The sequence below is a fragment of the Pseudorasbora parva genome, chromosome 24, assembly GCF_024679245.1.
Source record: "Pseudorasbora parva isolate DD20220531a chromosome 24, ASM2467924v1, whole genome shotgun sequence".
Classification (NCBI taxonomy): domain Eukaryota; kingdom Metazoa; phylum Chordata; class Actinopteri; order Cypriniformes; family Gobionidae; genus Pseudorasbora; species Pseudorasbora parva.
In genome coordinates this window covers 26,431,026-26,447,774 of record NC_090195.1, presented here as the reverse complement: position 1 = coordinate 26,447,774, position 16,749 = coordinate 26,431,026, and the positions used below count along the sequence as shown (strand labels likewise).

The 16,749-nt window shown below is 38.0% G+C and overlaps 1 protein-coding gene across 1 annotated transcript; it reads right to left on the bottom strand.

The window, feature by feature from the left end:
- Positions 1-6,815: 6,815 nt before the first annotated feature.
- On the bottom strand, positions 6,816-16,406 carry bloc1s5 (biogenesis of lysosomal organelles complex-1, subunit 5, muted). The gene is made up of 5 exons (XM_067434807.1): positions 16,211-16,406; positions 14,795-14,877; positions 14,528-14,657; positions 11,056-11,114; positions 6,816-7,109 (listed from the first exon to the last, which is right to left on the bottom strand). Exons 1-5 carry the CDS (start codon positions 16,230-16,232, stop codon positions 6,936-6,938), a joined length of 468 nt encoding a protein of 155 aa, XP_067290908.1. The 5' UTR covers positions 16,233-16,406; the 3' UTR covers positions 6,816-6,935.
- Between the last annotated feature and the right edge of the window lie 343 nt (positions 16,407-16,749).

The window sequence follows — 16,749 nt, the reverse complement described above, 5'->3', positions numbered from 1 at the left end:
TCAAGCGGACTCGAACTCGAAAAAATCTCTCCAATCCCCTCTCGACGGACCTGTTCCAGGACTCCTGGGAGCAGAGCGCTCGGGCCGAATGCATACAAGTATATAAGCAGATTTTGAGCCCCATTGACTACCATAGTAGGGAAAAAGATACTATGGTAGTCAATGGGGCTCAAAATCTGCTTATATACAAACATTCTTCCAAATATCTTCCTTTGTGTTCAGCAGAAGAAAGAAATTCATGCAGGTTTGGAAAAACTTGAGGGAGAGTAAATGATGACAGAATTTTCATTTGAGTGAACTAACCCTTTAAGGGACGCAGCGGCCTCGGGTGAAAGATAGCTTGCATCCCTTCTCAGCTGCCACCAGAATGTTGGCAAAATCCAATAACGGAGGATTGGAGAGACAGGCTGAGAAGGGATTTTCGCATGACTTGCACAACTTGTGCAAGTCGGGGAAAAACGGAAGGCCCCTGCGAGGAGTTTGAGCCTGGCGCTTGAAAAAGCGGTTATCCAAGCTAGAAGGCAGCCAGACTTCCTGCCTTTCTTGTGGCCAATCCAGAATAAGTCTGGCCACAGCACAGGTCGACACCTCAAGCTCATCAATAGCGGAAGGATGAAGAGGCGAACCCGCCTGCATCTCACCCGCCTCAATGCCTAGCCCATCAGACCCCTCGGAATCTGATAGCTCCAGAATCAGCACATCCACCCCGTGGTATGAAGCCGCCATGCAGGCTTCCACACAGGGCGGGAGAGCCTCTAGATCATCCGACGAGGACGCCTCAGCAGTCCCTAGTCCCGCAGCAAGCTCTTATTGTGAGCTCCAAGATCTGCGATGCCGCACTGCCTCGGCAGATGCGGGTCCAGCACCCCAGGGCCCGCGAGCTCGACCGCAACACTCTGAGCGGCAGCACCTGGCAATCAATGTGCTGCACACCCAAACACTCAACACACAGTCGCTGTGTGTCCGTGCCCGTAATAAAACGTAATAAAACCCATGTCTTTTTTCTTTTTCTTTTTGGACAAACACTAAAAAGACAGACAATATTCACACAGAGCGCTTCAGTTGAAGAGCGAAGAAGCTGTGGGTGCTTTGTGCCGGCATCCCTTTGTAGCTTCTGGGTAAGCTGTCACGTACTACGTCATCACGTACCGTCAATTAGGTATAGACAGATTTCATTCATGCTTCAGATGCATCACTCTGTGGGTGCTCCCCCGGTCAAAGCTGATTCGAAAGACCACTGTTCGACAGCCTCTCTGTTTACTAGTAGCACGCAAGTGCAACTCAGCCATAATTATGTTAAGCCCCGCCCACCAACTCTATACACAATGTGATTGGCCTGACCAGAGTTTGGTTTTTACAGCTTAGACGCGTATTGAGAGTTGCTAGATGATACTCGCGGCAGATTAGATTTGCTGCCGCTAGGGTGCGTCTAGATTTCAAGGCTAATGTAACAGTCGACTCTGAGTCAATTAAACGTATTGTTTTTCAAAAAAAAAAATTCAAGCCATTTCAATGTAATGTCAAGACGAAATATTAGCATTGCCCGTCCACTTTTTACAAACATAGACACCAGGGAAATCTTTAACCAACTCAAACACTGCAGTGGATACTGGATAGGATCATGTCGTGAAGACGCTGTGCTCTACAATGTGTTTGTGTTTCATATTGTGTAGGTATCTGGCTAACTCACGTTATCTTACTGAAAAACTACTGTAAATCAGCTGTGAGCTGCAGCATTGCCTAAAACTGTGTCTATTAATGCATATTGTCTTGAATTCTTACTACTTTGAGTAAAGATAAATGATGGAGCAAGATTTGTTTTGCAAACGTTAGTGCTGGGGTTAGGTTAGTGCTGGGGTTAGTGATACAGTTCCACTATGTGAACCAGAATAAATTAGAAACCCACGCAGGATTGTTTGATGGACGCACACTTGTTAATGCAAATGGTGAGGAATTACAATTGAGACATCTCAAAATGTACCTGGTCAAGTCCAACGATCTTATCTTAATCATCTTAATCATGTGCCGCAGTCTCTTTTGGTCCTTAACATGCATGCGTGCATGGCACCATGCATGGCACTATTGCTATGGAAACATCCAGGATGCCTTTATTCTAAGGCCTTGCCCTGCCTAGGGAACTCAGATCATAATATGATTTACCTGATTCTAAATGCATGGCACCATGCATTTAGAATCAATTTCAACTCAAGTATTTAAAGGTTAAGACCCTCTCTTTACTAATTAACCATTGATCTTAGAGGGGGGAACTATTATTCTGATTTTGCTAAAATCATTTCAAAAAAATTATCACAACACCATTCTGTGAAACCCTGTAATTTCCTCTGTCTAATCACAGAAGAAATGTCAGACTTTAAAAAAACAACAGTGCTGTGTCATCAGCATATTTCAAATAAGTGTGGGCTGAAGAAGAAGCTTGACATTTATTAGTGTATAAATAAGATGTCGACCTGAACGCACCCTTGTGGTGCTCCTGTATTTATAATATTTGAGTATGATATACATGAGTTAAATATGACTTGACTACAATCCAACAAGAAGTCATAGATCAATAACACCAATTGGGGATTTACTCCAAAATGCACCTATTTTCTCACCATCAGGTGGGAAAGTAAAGACAGCGCAGCTGAAGTCGATGAACACAAATTGACCAGGCTCTCAGCATGCTCAAGGTGCTCATGTGCCTCAACAACTCTCTCTGCATGATACGCAAATTGATTTGGGTCTAAAAGAGGTTAAACCTCATGGAGAAGTTGTTTTAAAATGATTCTTTAAAAACATTTCATACCTGCAGAGGTAAGGGCAACGCGCAGATCATTAAGTTACTTAGGTCTATTCTTTTTAGACACAGTCACTATTAGAGATAGTTTCCATAGACTGGGAATGAAACCTGTCTCTACTGACAGCTGGAACAACCTATGAAAAGGCTGTGCCAACTTATCAGCACACACCTTTAGTGTGCTGCTGCTGATACCACCAGGTCCACAAGCTTTATGGGGATTTACATAAAATAAGATTTGACTTAATCCATCAATATCTATACCCTTCATGTCACTAACTGCTATGATGGCCTCATTTTGTCTACTTTAAAATCATGTGTCAAATCTACAATAAAAATTGCTCAATTGGTTTCGCATATTTTAAGGTTGTTCGCTGTTACTATAGGGTGCTTCTTGGGCGTGTATCCTGTGATAGATTGGACTCCTTGCCAAGCTCTCCTAACATCAGTTATGGAAAAAAAAAATATGTAAAATATATAAATCAATATGCTGATTTACAGTCAGTGATCTTGCTTTTAATCTTTTTCTCTTTCTCTACTTCCTCCTTATTTAAACAGATGGTTTTTCTCATTAAGTAGTTGCTATAACTCTGGAGTGAGCCAACGCTTGTTATCCATAGTTTTCAGTCACGTGACTGTCACAGAGTCTTGGAGGGAAAAACCGCCATAGAACTCCATTGAACAGCAGCACAAACCTGTCAAATTTCCATCTTAAAACAAAAATATGTAAACAAGATGCACGTTTTGGGCACTTATGATCCATATAAAGCACCTGCTGCATTATTTTTAACTCCAAATATAAAAATACGGGACGGTTTTAAAATGCTTAAAGGTATAGTTCACTTTAAAATGAAAATTCTGTCATCCTTGATTCACCCTCAAGTTGTCTCAAACCTGTATGAATTTGTTTCTTCAGCTGAACACAAGGGAATATTTTTTGAAGAATGTCAGTAACCAAACAGTTAATTGGAGCCATTGGCTTGCATAGTAGGAAAAAATTTTACTATGGAAGTCAATGGCTCCAGTTAACTGTTTGGCTACTGACATTCTTCAAAATATCGTCCCTTGTGTTCAGCTAAAGAAATAAATTCATACAGGTTTGAAACATTGCACCAACAAGGATTCAGTTAAACAAAGTTCAAAGCTAATCTGGGATTTATTGATATGGGTTTTATTTTTAAATCGCATTGTTACACCACTTGATTTTAAACAGATTAATTTTACAGTAAAACCGTTATAGAGCTGATCAAGCAGACAGAGGGTAAACTGACAACTTCTTTTAATGTACTAAAACAGTGATATTAAAATATCAAATTCAGCTTACACCTTTTTGATGATGCATACTATAAAGGCGAGATAAAACCCAGAATATGAACACAACATTTTCTTTATAATGGGTTTCGAAGGGAAAAACACCTAGCGAGAAACCTTGTGTTGCACTAATATTCTGTGTTCATTTGCTTTCCTGTAAAAAGTGTGCTACATCAATAAGGTGTATATTGAATTTGGTATTTTAATATACTGCATTAATACTGACTACAAACCTGGTAAAAATGACTGCCGGGCAATGGTTTTGCCCTTCAGAGGGGCGTTCCTTTAAGTGAAGACACCTAAAAAACAATGGATAGGGAAGGATGGATGATTTTTGGTGGATGATTATGTCCTCACAGAATTGTACATACCCTGAGATACATTGTCAGTCCAGTCGGTCACTACATTCCAGTCTGTGCACTCCAGGCAATCCTGAAGCGCCTCAGTTGCAGCAGCAGTCCAGCATTTAACCTCCACATTTTTTTGCTTTCTCGCTGTGTAGTCGGGACACATAGGTAGTCATCAGGTAAATCATATTATGATCTGAGTTCCCTAGGCAGGGCAAGGCCTTAGAATAAAGGCATCCTGGATGTTTCCATAGCAATAGTTGAGGCCAAATCGCAAGGCCTCAGGCAGAGCGCTAATAGTTCAATGTCCTTCGTGCAGATCAGATGCTTCGTCGTAAAAATGACCAGGATTACTGAAAGTATTGTTGATTAACGCACACAACTCCACCTTTCCTTTTCCTAGAGTTACGGTTGCGGTCCATTCTTACCAGCATGTAGACCTCTAGATTGATCGGCGAGTCAAGATCCGCTTCAGTGAGCCAGCTTTCTGTCAAGCAGATAAGGTAGTCGGTGAGATACTGAGTGCAGAACCGCAACTCATCTGCCTTATTCCTTAGGCTTTGGACATTGCTGTGCATAACAGATGGAAGTGATTGTCTGTACGGCTGTCTTTTCACTCTTTCCCGAATTCCTCCTTTCCTGCCACGTTTCCTTGCTTTGCCGTTGTTGCCCCTGACACATCCCGGTGATAGCAATGATGTGTTGTTGGGATAAAGATGCATTGCAGGGGATTTAAAACTTAGCAGAATGTCTTGTGTGTAGGTGATTAGGGCTTCCTGGCCAATATACATTTAATGGTTGTAGCTGGCGGCATGTTTAGTTAAGAAAGTGATAAAAATCACCAGCAAAATAACTGGGTTTGGTTTCATTCTAGGCCCTAAATATTAATCTGTCTAAAAAACTTAATTTATCAATATTCATCAATATTATGATAGATTGTAAAACAATTACTAAAACAAACAAACACAACTGAATGACGCACATATACACATAGTCATTGCTCGCGCATGTGCCACGTTTGTTTGTTTGTTTGCTTTGTTATATTGGTTGTGTGCTTAGGGGTCATTATCCTGTTAGAAGATAACCCTTATCCCCAGTTTGAGGTCCAGAACGCTCTGGAGCAGGTTTTCATCAAGGAAGTCTCTGTGCACTGCTGCATTCACCTTTCCCTCGATCCTGACTAGTCTCCCAGTTCCTGCCACTGAAAAACATCCCCACAGCATGATGCTGCCACCACCAAGCTTCACTGTAGCTTGATGGTATTGGCTAGGTGGTGCCAGGTTTCCTCCAGACATGATGCTTGCCATTCAGGCCAAAGAGTTCAATCTTTGTTTCATCAGACCAGATAATTTAATTTCTCATGGTCTGAGAGTCCTTCAGGTGTCTGTTGGGAAACTTCAGGCGGGTTGTCATGTGTCATCTGACCACTCTACCATACAGACCTGATTGGTGGAGTGCTGCAGACATAGTTGTTCTTCTGGAAGGTTCTCCTCTCCACAGTTAAATGCTGGAAGTCTGTAAGAGCATCGGGTTCTTGGTCCCCTTACTGACAAAGGCCCTTCTCCTGTTGGTTCTTCCATTTATGGATGATGGAGGCCACTGTGCTTAATGAGACATTCAATGCTGCATAAATGTTTCTGTACCCTTCCCCAGATCTGTGCCTCGATACAATGCTGTCTCGGAGGTCTACAGATAATTCCTTGGGCTTCATGGCTTGGTTTGTGCTTTGACATTCTCTGTTAACTGTGGGACCATATATAGACTGGTGTGTGCCTTTCTAAATCATGTCCAATTAACTTAATTTACCACAGTTGGACTCTAATCAAGTTGTAGAAACATCTCAAGGAAGATCAGTGGAAACAGGATGTACCTAAGCTCAATTTTCAATGTCATGGCAAAGGCTGTGAATACTTATGCACATGTTTTTTTTAAAAATACATTTGCAAAGAGTTAGGACAAAATTCTTTCACACTGTCATTGTGGGATATTGTTTGTAGAATTGAGGAAAATAATTCATTTAATACATTTTTGGAGTAAGGATGTAACATAACAAAATGTGGAAAATGAGAAACTCTGTTAATACTTTCCGGATGCACTGTATATTATGAAAAAATGAAACTGTTTATTGAACTTTGATGCATGTTGAAGACCCCAAACCTAAATTAGAACATTTTAAAATGTATAATAGAAGCACTTTAAGGGTGTGAAAACATTACATTCAGTTTGCACTTAAATATATTAGTTTAACTTAAGTTTATTACTCCAATATAAAGAACTATTTTTAAAAGCAAGTTAAAGTGTACTTTCTTTTTCAAAAGGAATGCAATGACATGAGAGTGCATATATGACAGAATTTTCAGTTTTGTATAAACTATATTTATTTGATGTCATCATCAACATCCACAACAACAAGTAAATGATTGGACTATACTGACGTGTCATCAGTAAAAACACATTGCAGTCACACACCCGGTTGAGGTTCAGAAGCTGCTGTACTTGGCTAAGTCTTTCTTCATTTCATCGTATTGAGTGCTGAGTCGGCCCACAGCTTTAGCGTGCTCTTCATCCACCTCCTCCTTCAGATGAGACTGCTCTTTCAAGAACTCCTCCCAGTCCTGCTTCCGCCTCTCCATACACAACTGAAGATGTGTGCTCTAATCACACACACACACACACACACACACACACACACACACACACACACACACACACACACACACACACACACACACACACACACACACACACACACACACACACACACACACACATTATCAGCTATTAAAAGAATTTTGTTTGCCATTTGACCATTACAAATACAGTCTCTATGTTTGCAATATACTAGTTACTACATACAACAAAGTGTGCAATGCCTTCAATTTTTGAGTTAGTAAAACAGAATGCTTCAGAAAAAGATAAATATTTATATTTGTAGTCTGCTACACTGCTGTTATATGACCTCGCCTGACTGTTTAATTCAGTAAAATGGCGTGTCAGGTATATGGTTTGTTTTATGGACTTTTAGTATGTTTTTCATTGTTTCCCTGTTTTTTCTGTTCCTGTTCCCTTTGTTTCCGCTTCTCATTTGTTGTAGTGTTAAATTTGTCACCTATTTTTAATTTAGTCTTAGTCTTGTGCTCAATTTCCTTGTTAGTTTTAGTCAGATTTAGTCACTCTCATATCTTTTTTTGTTAGTCAAGTTTTAGATGACTAAAAGTCTCATAATTTTAGTCTAATTTTAGTCAAAAGACAACTCAAGGTATCTTAGTCAAGTTTTAGTCGACTAAAAGTCTTGTCATTTTACTCAAAAGAAACCTACATGTACTTTCATGTGCACTTAGGCTAAATGTTATTGTTTAACTTGATTTCCTAACATATAAATTTGCTTTTTTTACTTAATTACCTTATTATGATGTGAAGAGGCCCACAGATGCATAGATAAGTTTCATAAAATATATATATAACCTGCATAATGTATATATCACAACACCATAGCTAATGGGTTGATTTACAGTGTAGATGCCTACATTCAGCATTAGCTTATAAAATGTTATGAGACTTTTTAATCCTGTGATGCCTGTAATCCCTCATGCAATGTTGTCATGAAAACCGGTACACAATATTCACTTCAGGAGGTTTTATTATTAGTAGTAGTATTATATCTTATCATATACCTTATAGAAAAGACGACAGTTGCATTTGTTTCTATTGAGCCAGATTTCTCAAAATGTGTGTGGGCACTTATCCTGGGTACCATGACAATAGTGCGAGTTATAGTAAGCATGAGCGCCGGCGCCCACTGACGGTTCGTACTAGTCATTACAGGAACGCGCACACAGCAGAGCTCATTATTTTAACTTATTTAATACAGTTTCTTTCTCGCAAAACTGTATAGTATATGCCTCTTGAACACTTACCATATATGGTGCTCGTCTCACTGTATTGCGTAATACTTTTGTAAAATATTTTGTAATTTTTTAGCCTGGTCGCTTATAACTGCCATTATAGGAAGGAGCACATGCAGGATTATTTTTTTTAAATTCTGCTTTTGAGGTCCAAAAAAGATATGGGATTAAGACATAGGACTACAATTAGAGCAACAGCAGTAAAAGGATGGCTTTATTTTCATTTCAGGGTGAAATATCCCTTTAAGTTAACTTACCTGAATGTGTGGGTAATTAGCCTTTAGATGTTGCTTAAGGTTGGTGGTGTTTTTTCTGTATATTTTTTGTCCGCAGTGCTTCCCATCAGCTATAATGACACATTCTGACTTTTTGTCAATATCATTGCTCGTAAAATGCGACTGAATATCGAGCCTCTTCCTTCTACCTAGCATGTTGCCAGCGCTAGTCGCTCGTGTTCGCTACTGTCTATGGGTGTTGTGTTATTGCTCCATGTAGTTTCGTGTTATAGCCACAGGATGGTTAAGGAGACCAGTATTTGAGTAACAGCACAAACTAATTCTGAATATTTTGAAGGCGTAACACCTAAATATTCTATCTCATGATGAAAAAGTAGAGACAACTGTAGATGAAAATGAAGAGATTTTATCTTAGTTTTTTATTTTATGCAAAACATTTTAGTCTCATCTTTTTTTGTCAACAATAATGCATGTTAATTTAGTCTTAGTCAGTGCTTTTGGACATTGGTGCAGTCTCGTCATCGTCTAGTCTTAGTCAGGGGAAAAAAGATGTCATTAGCGAACATATTTAGTCTCGTCTCGTCTGATGAAACCGTGTCAATTGGTGTCTCCTCTGAATTTGCCTCACCGACACGTCATGCTCAAAAAACCCGTCTACGGCGTAATAATTTCGATCTTTCAAGTACTCATACTCTTGTGTAATCGACGCACCATCCTAAATAAACCTGTCTCTTGCGCCTGAAATTTTGAATATTCCGATCTAATATGATTTTCTGATTTTCTGATACAGATTTCTGACCTGTAAGGTTTCCAGAATAATAATCATACACGGTGTGTTAATAGGCCAGAGGAGAACTGGCACCCCGACTGAGTCTGGTTTCTCCCAAGGTTTATTTTTCTCCATCATGCCCTGATGGAGTTTTGGTTCCTTGCCACTGTCGCCTTTGGCTTGGCTTGCTCAGTTGGGGAAACTAAAATTATGATCAAAGTTATTCAACTAAATATACAAATAAAATGTATGAATTAGGTCTTATTTAATTGTATAAACTATAATACTGATCTGCCAACATTGTCGCTATATGATAAATTAAAATAAGCTGATAACATCACTGTTTTCTCCAGAGCGACTGTACAGCCAAATCTAATTTTGTGGCAATGTTGTCCTGTTTGACACTGTGAAGCTGCTTTGACACAATCGCGATTGTAAAAGCGCTATATAAATAAAGTTGATTGATTGATGAAATTAACACTAATTTGTTGTCATAGTACTACTGATGCACGATATATCGTCCACACACAACGGTACTGGCCGATATGTGTTCACTGAGAATAGCTCAGTCAAGTTTGCTTGTGCATTTGCTTATGTTTATTATAAGTTATTTATAACTTAAGCTATGTTTATTTTGTGTATATGCTTTGGCTAAGTTAAATTATGCGGTGGTAAAGATCCTCTTTAGCTTCAGCTCACAGCTCAAACAGCAATGCTCAACATTAATAACCATGATTGGGACTGACATATACAAAACATTTAAGCTTATTGTAATAAAATGTTGTGATTTTTTTGGTTTTAGTTGCTGTGTTTCAGCGCGTTGTTACACAAATAACATATCCACAACAGGAGTTACAAATTCTGATAAACACATAATTTCTTGTGCATTCGCATAAATTATCTGATTAATCTCATATAGGATATGTTTCCTTCAATTAATTAGCCCACTCACAAAGTACTTAACCAGTGTTCATTCAGCTCAAACAGCAATTCTGTTATTTAAAACAGTAATATTCATTTAAGATGTTTAATTTTCAACAACATTAATGCATTATTAATTATAACTAGCACTTTTAACTTAATAATTAACTTTTCTCGTATTACTTTCATCAGCAATATGGTTTAATTAAATGCATGTGCATAGGCCATTCCATTTTATTTATCCATTAGACATGCAATTACATTTTTTATCCATGTAGTCCAATAACTTGTTTGCTTTATTTATGCATTTCTTTGTAAGGTTTTTTTGGGGGGTAAAGAAAGTTAAAATATTACAGTTTAAAAATATATATATTTATTTGTTTTACTTTTTATAACATTTTAATGTAATAATAATAATCAAAAATATTTATTTTGCCAAAGACAAAAGACATTAATACAGTGTAAAAATATTATATATTTATATATAAATGTTGAAATTATTACTTTTTATTTATTTTTTTGAACAAGATGAGAAAAGCAGGATACTTGACAGTGTTTAATGTTTAGTTATGTTAGGTTTTAGAACAGTTTAAATTACACTGGGTTGCTATTGTGGCGAAGAGTGGAGCTTTTGCTTAGGCTGAGGACTGATTCATAAAGGAGATGTTTATGCTGCTTTACTCTAATGCTAATTAGGAGATCACCCCTACTGCAAAGTTCAGGTTGCTTCTTGTGTGCAACATGATGCATTGCTATTTTCCTCATGTACCTGTTCAGCCTCTAGCTCCCTCTGCTGGATCCTCTGTGCCATATGATTTGCAGCTTCAACTGAAAATAGAAAAGCAAACGTCAACACAATGTCAATTATTCCCATTAATACATTAATCATTTTACCAAAATAATATTCTTAATGACTTTCCTTGGCCATGTCAATAAATAATACAGATCTAATGTTTAAAACCTCCATTCAATAAATCCATTCATGAAATTTCATCACTACTAAATATTGTACAGTCAACTGTTAGTGGTATTATAACAAAGTGGATGCAAGAAGTAAAACTCAGCCACGAAGTAGTACGTCATGTAAAATCACAGCGCGGGGTCAGCACATGCTGAGGCGCACAATGCACAGAACTTAGCAAATTTCTGCAGAGTCAATTTCTACAGACCTCCAAACTTTGTGTAGCCTTCAGATCAGCTCAAGAACAGTGTGTAGAGAGCTTCATGGAATGGGTTTCTATGGCTGAGCAGCTGCATCCATGCCTTACATCGTCAAGTGCAATGCAAAGTGTCAGATGCAGTGGTGTAAAGCACGCCACCAATGGACTCTAGATCAGTGGAGATGTGTTCTCTGGAGTGACGAATCACGCGTCTCTGTCTGGCAACCCGAGGGACGAGTCTGGGTTTGGCGGTTGCCAGGTGGTTGTGAGAACAGTACTTGCTCGACTGCATTGTGCCAAGGGTAAACTTTGTAGCAATATAGTATATAAGAATTAAAAAGAGGACAAATTGGTGAGTGTCTCGCTGGCTCATCTATGACCAGGACTAGGGATGTCAACGATTAATCGATGATCTATTAATTGTCGATAAGACATTTGATCGATAAGACTTATCGATCATCGATTAAGCAGGGTCATGCACGTGCGTGCGGCTCAACCGCGAAACGGGAGGAATAATGATGCGAGCGTGCCCGAGTTCTATTTGGGACCATTTTACAGCAGGAGTTACTCCTTCATCACTCCTTCATCCCTTGCATGTGCATTCACAGCCTTTTGTTTTGTGCAAATGTAAGTTGTAATATTGTGTTTATTTTGTGCAGGCCTATCTTTAGCTGATTTATCTCATAAGGATACATTTGGTTAATAATTAACATTAGAGGTGAGCGGTAGTAAAAGCGTGGTGGTGATCAGCTTCAGCGTGCAGCTCCAACAGCACTAATAATGACTATGATTGGGACTGTCATATTACACAACATTAATGAGAACACTATTGTAATAAAACATTGTGATCGTTAATTATTTGGGTTAATTTGCCGTGTGTTTTATTGCGTTGATCCAGGAAGAGCGCATGCACAACATGAGTCACGCATTCTGACTCGCTCATGTAACTTAGTTCAAGTTCACTTGTGCATTCGCATCAGATTGTGCTGAAGTAATTTGTAATATTACATTTATTTTGTAACGTTATGTATGTGTTCAATCATATAGGATGCGTTTCTTTTTGTGAAATAAAACGCACTAACAAATGGCTTCAGTCAGTGATGGCTACCGGTTTTCATTCAATGCTTCGGCTTTAGCGCACAACGAGCAATGCATAATAACGATGATTGGGACGGTCATTTTATATAACCGAAATGAGAACACTGTTTTAATAAATGGTTGTAAAGTCATTGGGTTTAGGTGCCGTGTTCAGAGCGTTGTTTCAGGAAGAGCGCGTCTCCCATTCTGAATATGAATATCAGCAACTCAATTCAAGTTCACTTGTGCATTCGCATCATTTTGTGAAGATATATAATTTGTAATATTTTGTTAACTTTATATAAATCTGATTAATCTCATATAGGAAGCTTTTTGTTGAGTTAAATAACGTGCTAGCAAAGAGCTTCACTGTAACTTACCAGTGTTGATTCAGCGCATCCGCTTCAGCTCGCGCAGTTCAAACAGCAACGCACGACTAATAATAACTATGATTGGGACTGTCACATTACATAACATTAATGAAAACAATATTTTAATAAATCGTTTTGAATTAATTGGGTTTAGGTGACGTTTCAGTCACGTTGAACGTTGTTCTTGCAAGTGCGTCCACCAATTCTGAATTAACAGATCTGAGGCGGCATTTGTGTTTTATTACATGTTATATTTGGTTATTAAATAAGTAATTTAATTAAATTATAAATAACATCGACTAATTTTACAATCCCATAGCCCTTTGTTTAGATAAAAAAAAAATCCTTCTCATTAATTTGGTGAAGAACATGGCGTTTTGAGCAGCATTGCACATAGTCCTACTGTCATGCTGTCGGCTATAGGCCACTGCTGTAGACGCATATTTCAGTATTATGGTTAACGATTAATCGATTAATTGATCGTTAATTTAAACGACGATCGATCATGGAAATTTGTGAAAATTGACATCCCTAACCAGGACAGCAAGCCTTTGTGGTGTATCGAGAGCTACGATATCCAGGGTAAATGTCGTCATATCTCCACGAAGGATGAACAATATTCAACAGGACTAACTGTCTACAGAAGAGGAAGCAGTCTGAAAGGCTAGTACTGGCTACTAATCCGGATTGTTAGTAAAAAAAAAACATACAAACAACAACATAAAACCAACTTAAATACACACCACGACTCCTATTTCCACCAAAACTGTTGACTGGAAGCTCCACTGAGTCAGTATTCATGGTCAAGCAGCTATAGCCAAACCACTTGAGCCAAAGCCTAATACCGGTTTCATTGGTGCCAAACTGCCAACAGTGCAAATCTTGGGCTGTTAACAAAGCAAAACGTACGGTTCTCTGACGAGTCCACGTTTACTGTCTCCATGGGAGATCATTGTTCAATATTCATGGAAGTTACGGTGTGGAGAAGCCCCAAAGAGGCTTAACACACAGAATTTTGCATTCCCAGAGTTAAGCTCAGGGGTGGATCAGTGATGGTTTGAGTTGCAATGTAAAGGCATTCCCTTAGTGCTTGATGGGCGCAACACTGCCAAGGACCAAAGAACCATTCTGGAGGACAATGTGCACCTAATCGTTCAAACATTGTACACTTATGGTGGGGTTATGTATCAGGATGACAATGCATACACACAGAAAGATTGGAGACAGAATGGTGCGATGAACATGAAAGTGAAGTTGAACATCTACCACAGCACTGGATCTAAACATGTTTGAGATACTTTGAGGTATTTTATTGAAGCAAGTCAGAAATGTGTTCCTCCACCAGCATCACACAATGACCTGGCCACTGTTCTGGAAGAGGAATGGCTCAAAATCTCTGGCCACTATGAAGGTTTTATATCTGTCATTCCTAAAACAAACTGATGCTATATTGGCTGCAAAAGGAGGCCCTGAACTATACTAATAAATAATTTTAGACTAAAAACAGGCTTTTCAGTTTCATTGTCCAACCCCTGTAAATTTATACACAAACACACTGTTTTGGCATCCCTTTTCTTCCTGTTCTGTCTGACACTACACCACACTCTTTATTATAATAATAAATGAAACTTACGGCGTGTGAGAGCATCACACAGTTTCTCATGCATACTCTCAGTGCACCGCGGCAGATCATGCTCATTAGTGTCGGCAGTCATCTTATTCAGCTTTTCAAGCAGACGGCATTCTCTGAAAGCACGCTTCTCCTGAGGGAACACAAGACATTTGTAGTGTAAATTTGGTTGTTGTCAGAATGTCACATGCCATTTGGATGCCACCATATGTTTTATTAATTCATTTTAAATGCAATTATCAGAATAAAACGTAAGAAAACCAGGCCTGCCTCAAACTCTCTGATGAAGTATCTTATTTCACCCTGCAGGACCGGCCTGTGATCAATCAGTCTGGACTGAATATCACCAACATCTGTGAAGAAACAAATACTGTGACATATCATAATAATAAAAAAAGAGTACCAAATTAAACATATATAATGTGTTTTAAAATATATTATTTCATGTATATTTTTATGTGATAGTTTATCTAACATAGTCTTTACTTTGACAAATGTGCCTTTAATGCTTTTAAAGCCACAATATGTAATTTCCCGTCACTAGAGGTTGCTTATTCAAAACAAAGGCATAGGTTGATGACGCCTGGATTTTGCAGAGTTTTTAGAGAGATATTTTATAATAATGCTACTCTGTGCGTTCACTCGGCAGCTACTATGAGCCACTTGTTGCACACTGCAGTAAGCTAGATCGATATTAGGCATGGTAAAACATGGGACATGATGAGATTTAAACAATAAGACTAATTATGTTGAGAAATCATTAGTTTTCTGTTGATAAATGTATGCAAACTGTTGTTCACCTGTTAATAAAACACACAATATATTAAAGTGTCTTTGGAGTTTCCTTGGTTTCTATAAAATAAAACCAGAAATTAAGGGTAACGCTGGTATGTCATTGATATAAGCAATGCAGGGACATAGGCGATGCACGGACATAGGTGATGCAAAGACATAGGCGATGATATAGGTGTCCTGGTTAAAATAGCTTATATCTCTGGATTAAACAGTATTTGAAACATTTGGGATAATGCAAGTATACAAGTCAACAAAATACAATTTTTCTAGTGGTTTTTGGATATTTTAATCAAAAAACTTACATATTGTGCCTTTAAAAATAGTTCTAGTCACAGTAATGGCATTAATTAACATAACTTTTCATAATATTTAAACGTGTGTGTGATCATTATAATCATTATGCATTAAGATATATATATATATATATATATATATATGTATGTGTGTGTGTGTTTGTGTGTGTGTGTGTGTGTGTGTGTGTGTGTGTGTGTGTGTGTGTGTGTGTGTGTATTATATTAACTAATCTAAAATGGAATTATAATTAGGGATACATATTAAAATAAATAATGAACCTAGGAAAAATGTCCCTACATGTTTTCATGCACTTTGATGTGCAGTCAGCAGCATTTTTGCCCATCATATTTATAGATGTATAAAGTTATTCAGTTCAGTTGTTCAGTGACTTCATGTCAAGTGTCAAGTAACGTTACAGCCAAAGAATATCGATATGTCGGTAGAAAGCTCACTACGCCTTGAGTCACAGCCATAGACAAGTGCTGACATCTGCTAGTGTAAATATCAATACACATTTGACTCTTTATCTGAAACTGTTAGAACTGCAAATTAAAATGTTTACAATGCGACATACTGCACATAATCAACATAACTCACCCTTAACTATCTTCTCCATCATCACGATGGAGTTAATCTGACAGCCTTTCACGAGGACGTTTATTATTCTGTCAAATGTTCCTATCCACAAATTCTGATGATAAGGGAATGAAAAAGTTAAATATTTCTTTGCAGAATGATACAGACAAAAGTGGGTTTCACATACTTCCAAGGGTCATGTGAAAACAATAACAAAACATAACTACAAAATAAAAGTCCCAATGTGCACTTCAAAATAAAAGTGGCTATATAAGACAAAAGTCCCTACAGGACAAAGTTACAGAAAAAAAAAAAAACTTAACGGCCAGCAAAAAAAAAAAAAAAAAAAAGACATTTAGACTTCCGCAAAACAGAGGACAAACAACATTGGACCTTACTGACTTTATTGTATGGAAAACAACAGCAGGAACAACACGAGGGTCAGTTAATTGTTGTTAGTCTTATTTAATTATTATACAATATTATGTAAAAAAAAATCTAATATGAAGTATTAATTAATTAATGCTAGTATTACTAATAGTAACTGTATAGTTGAATAT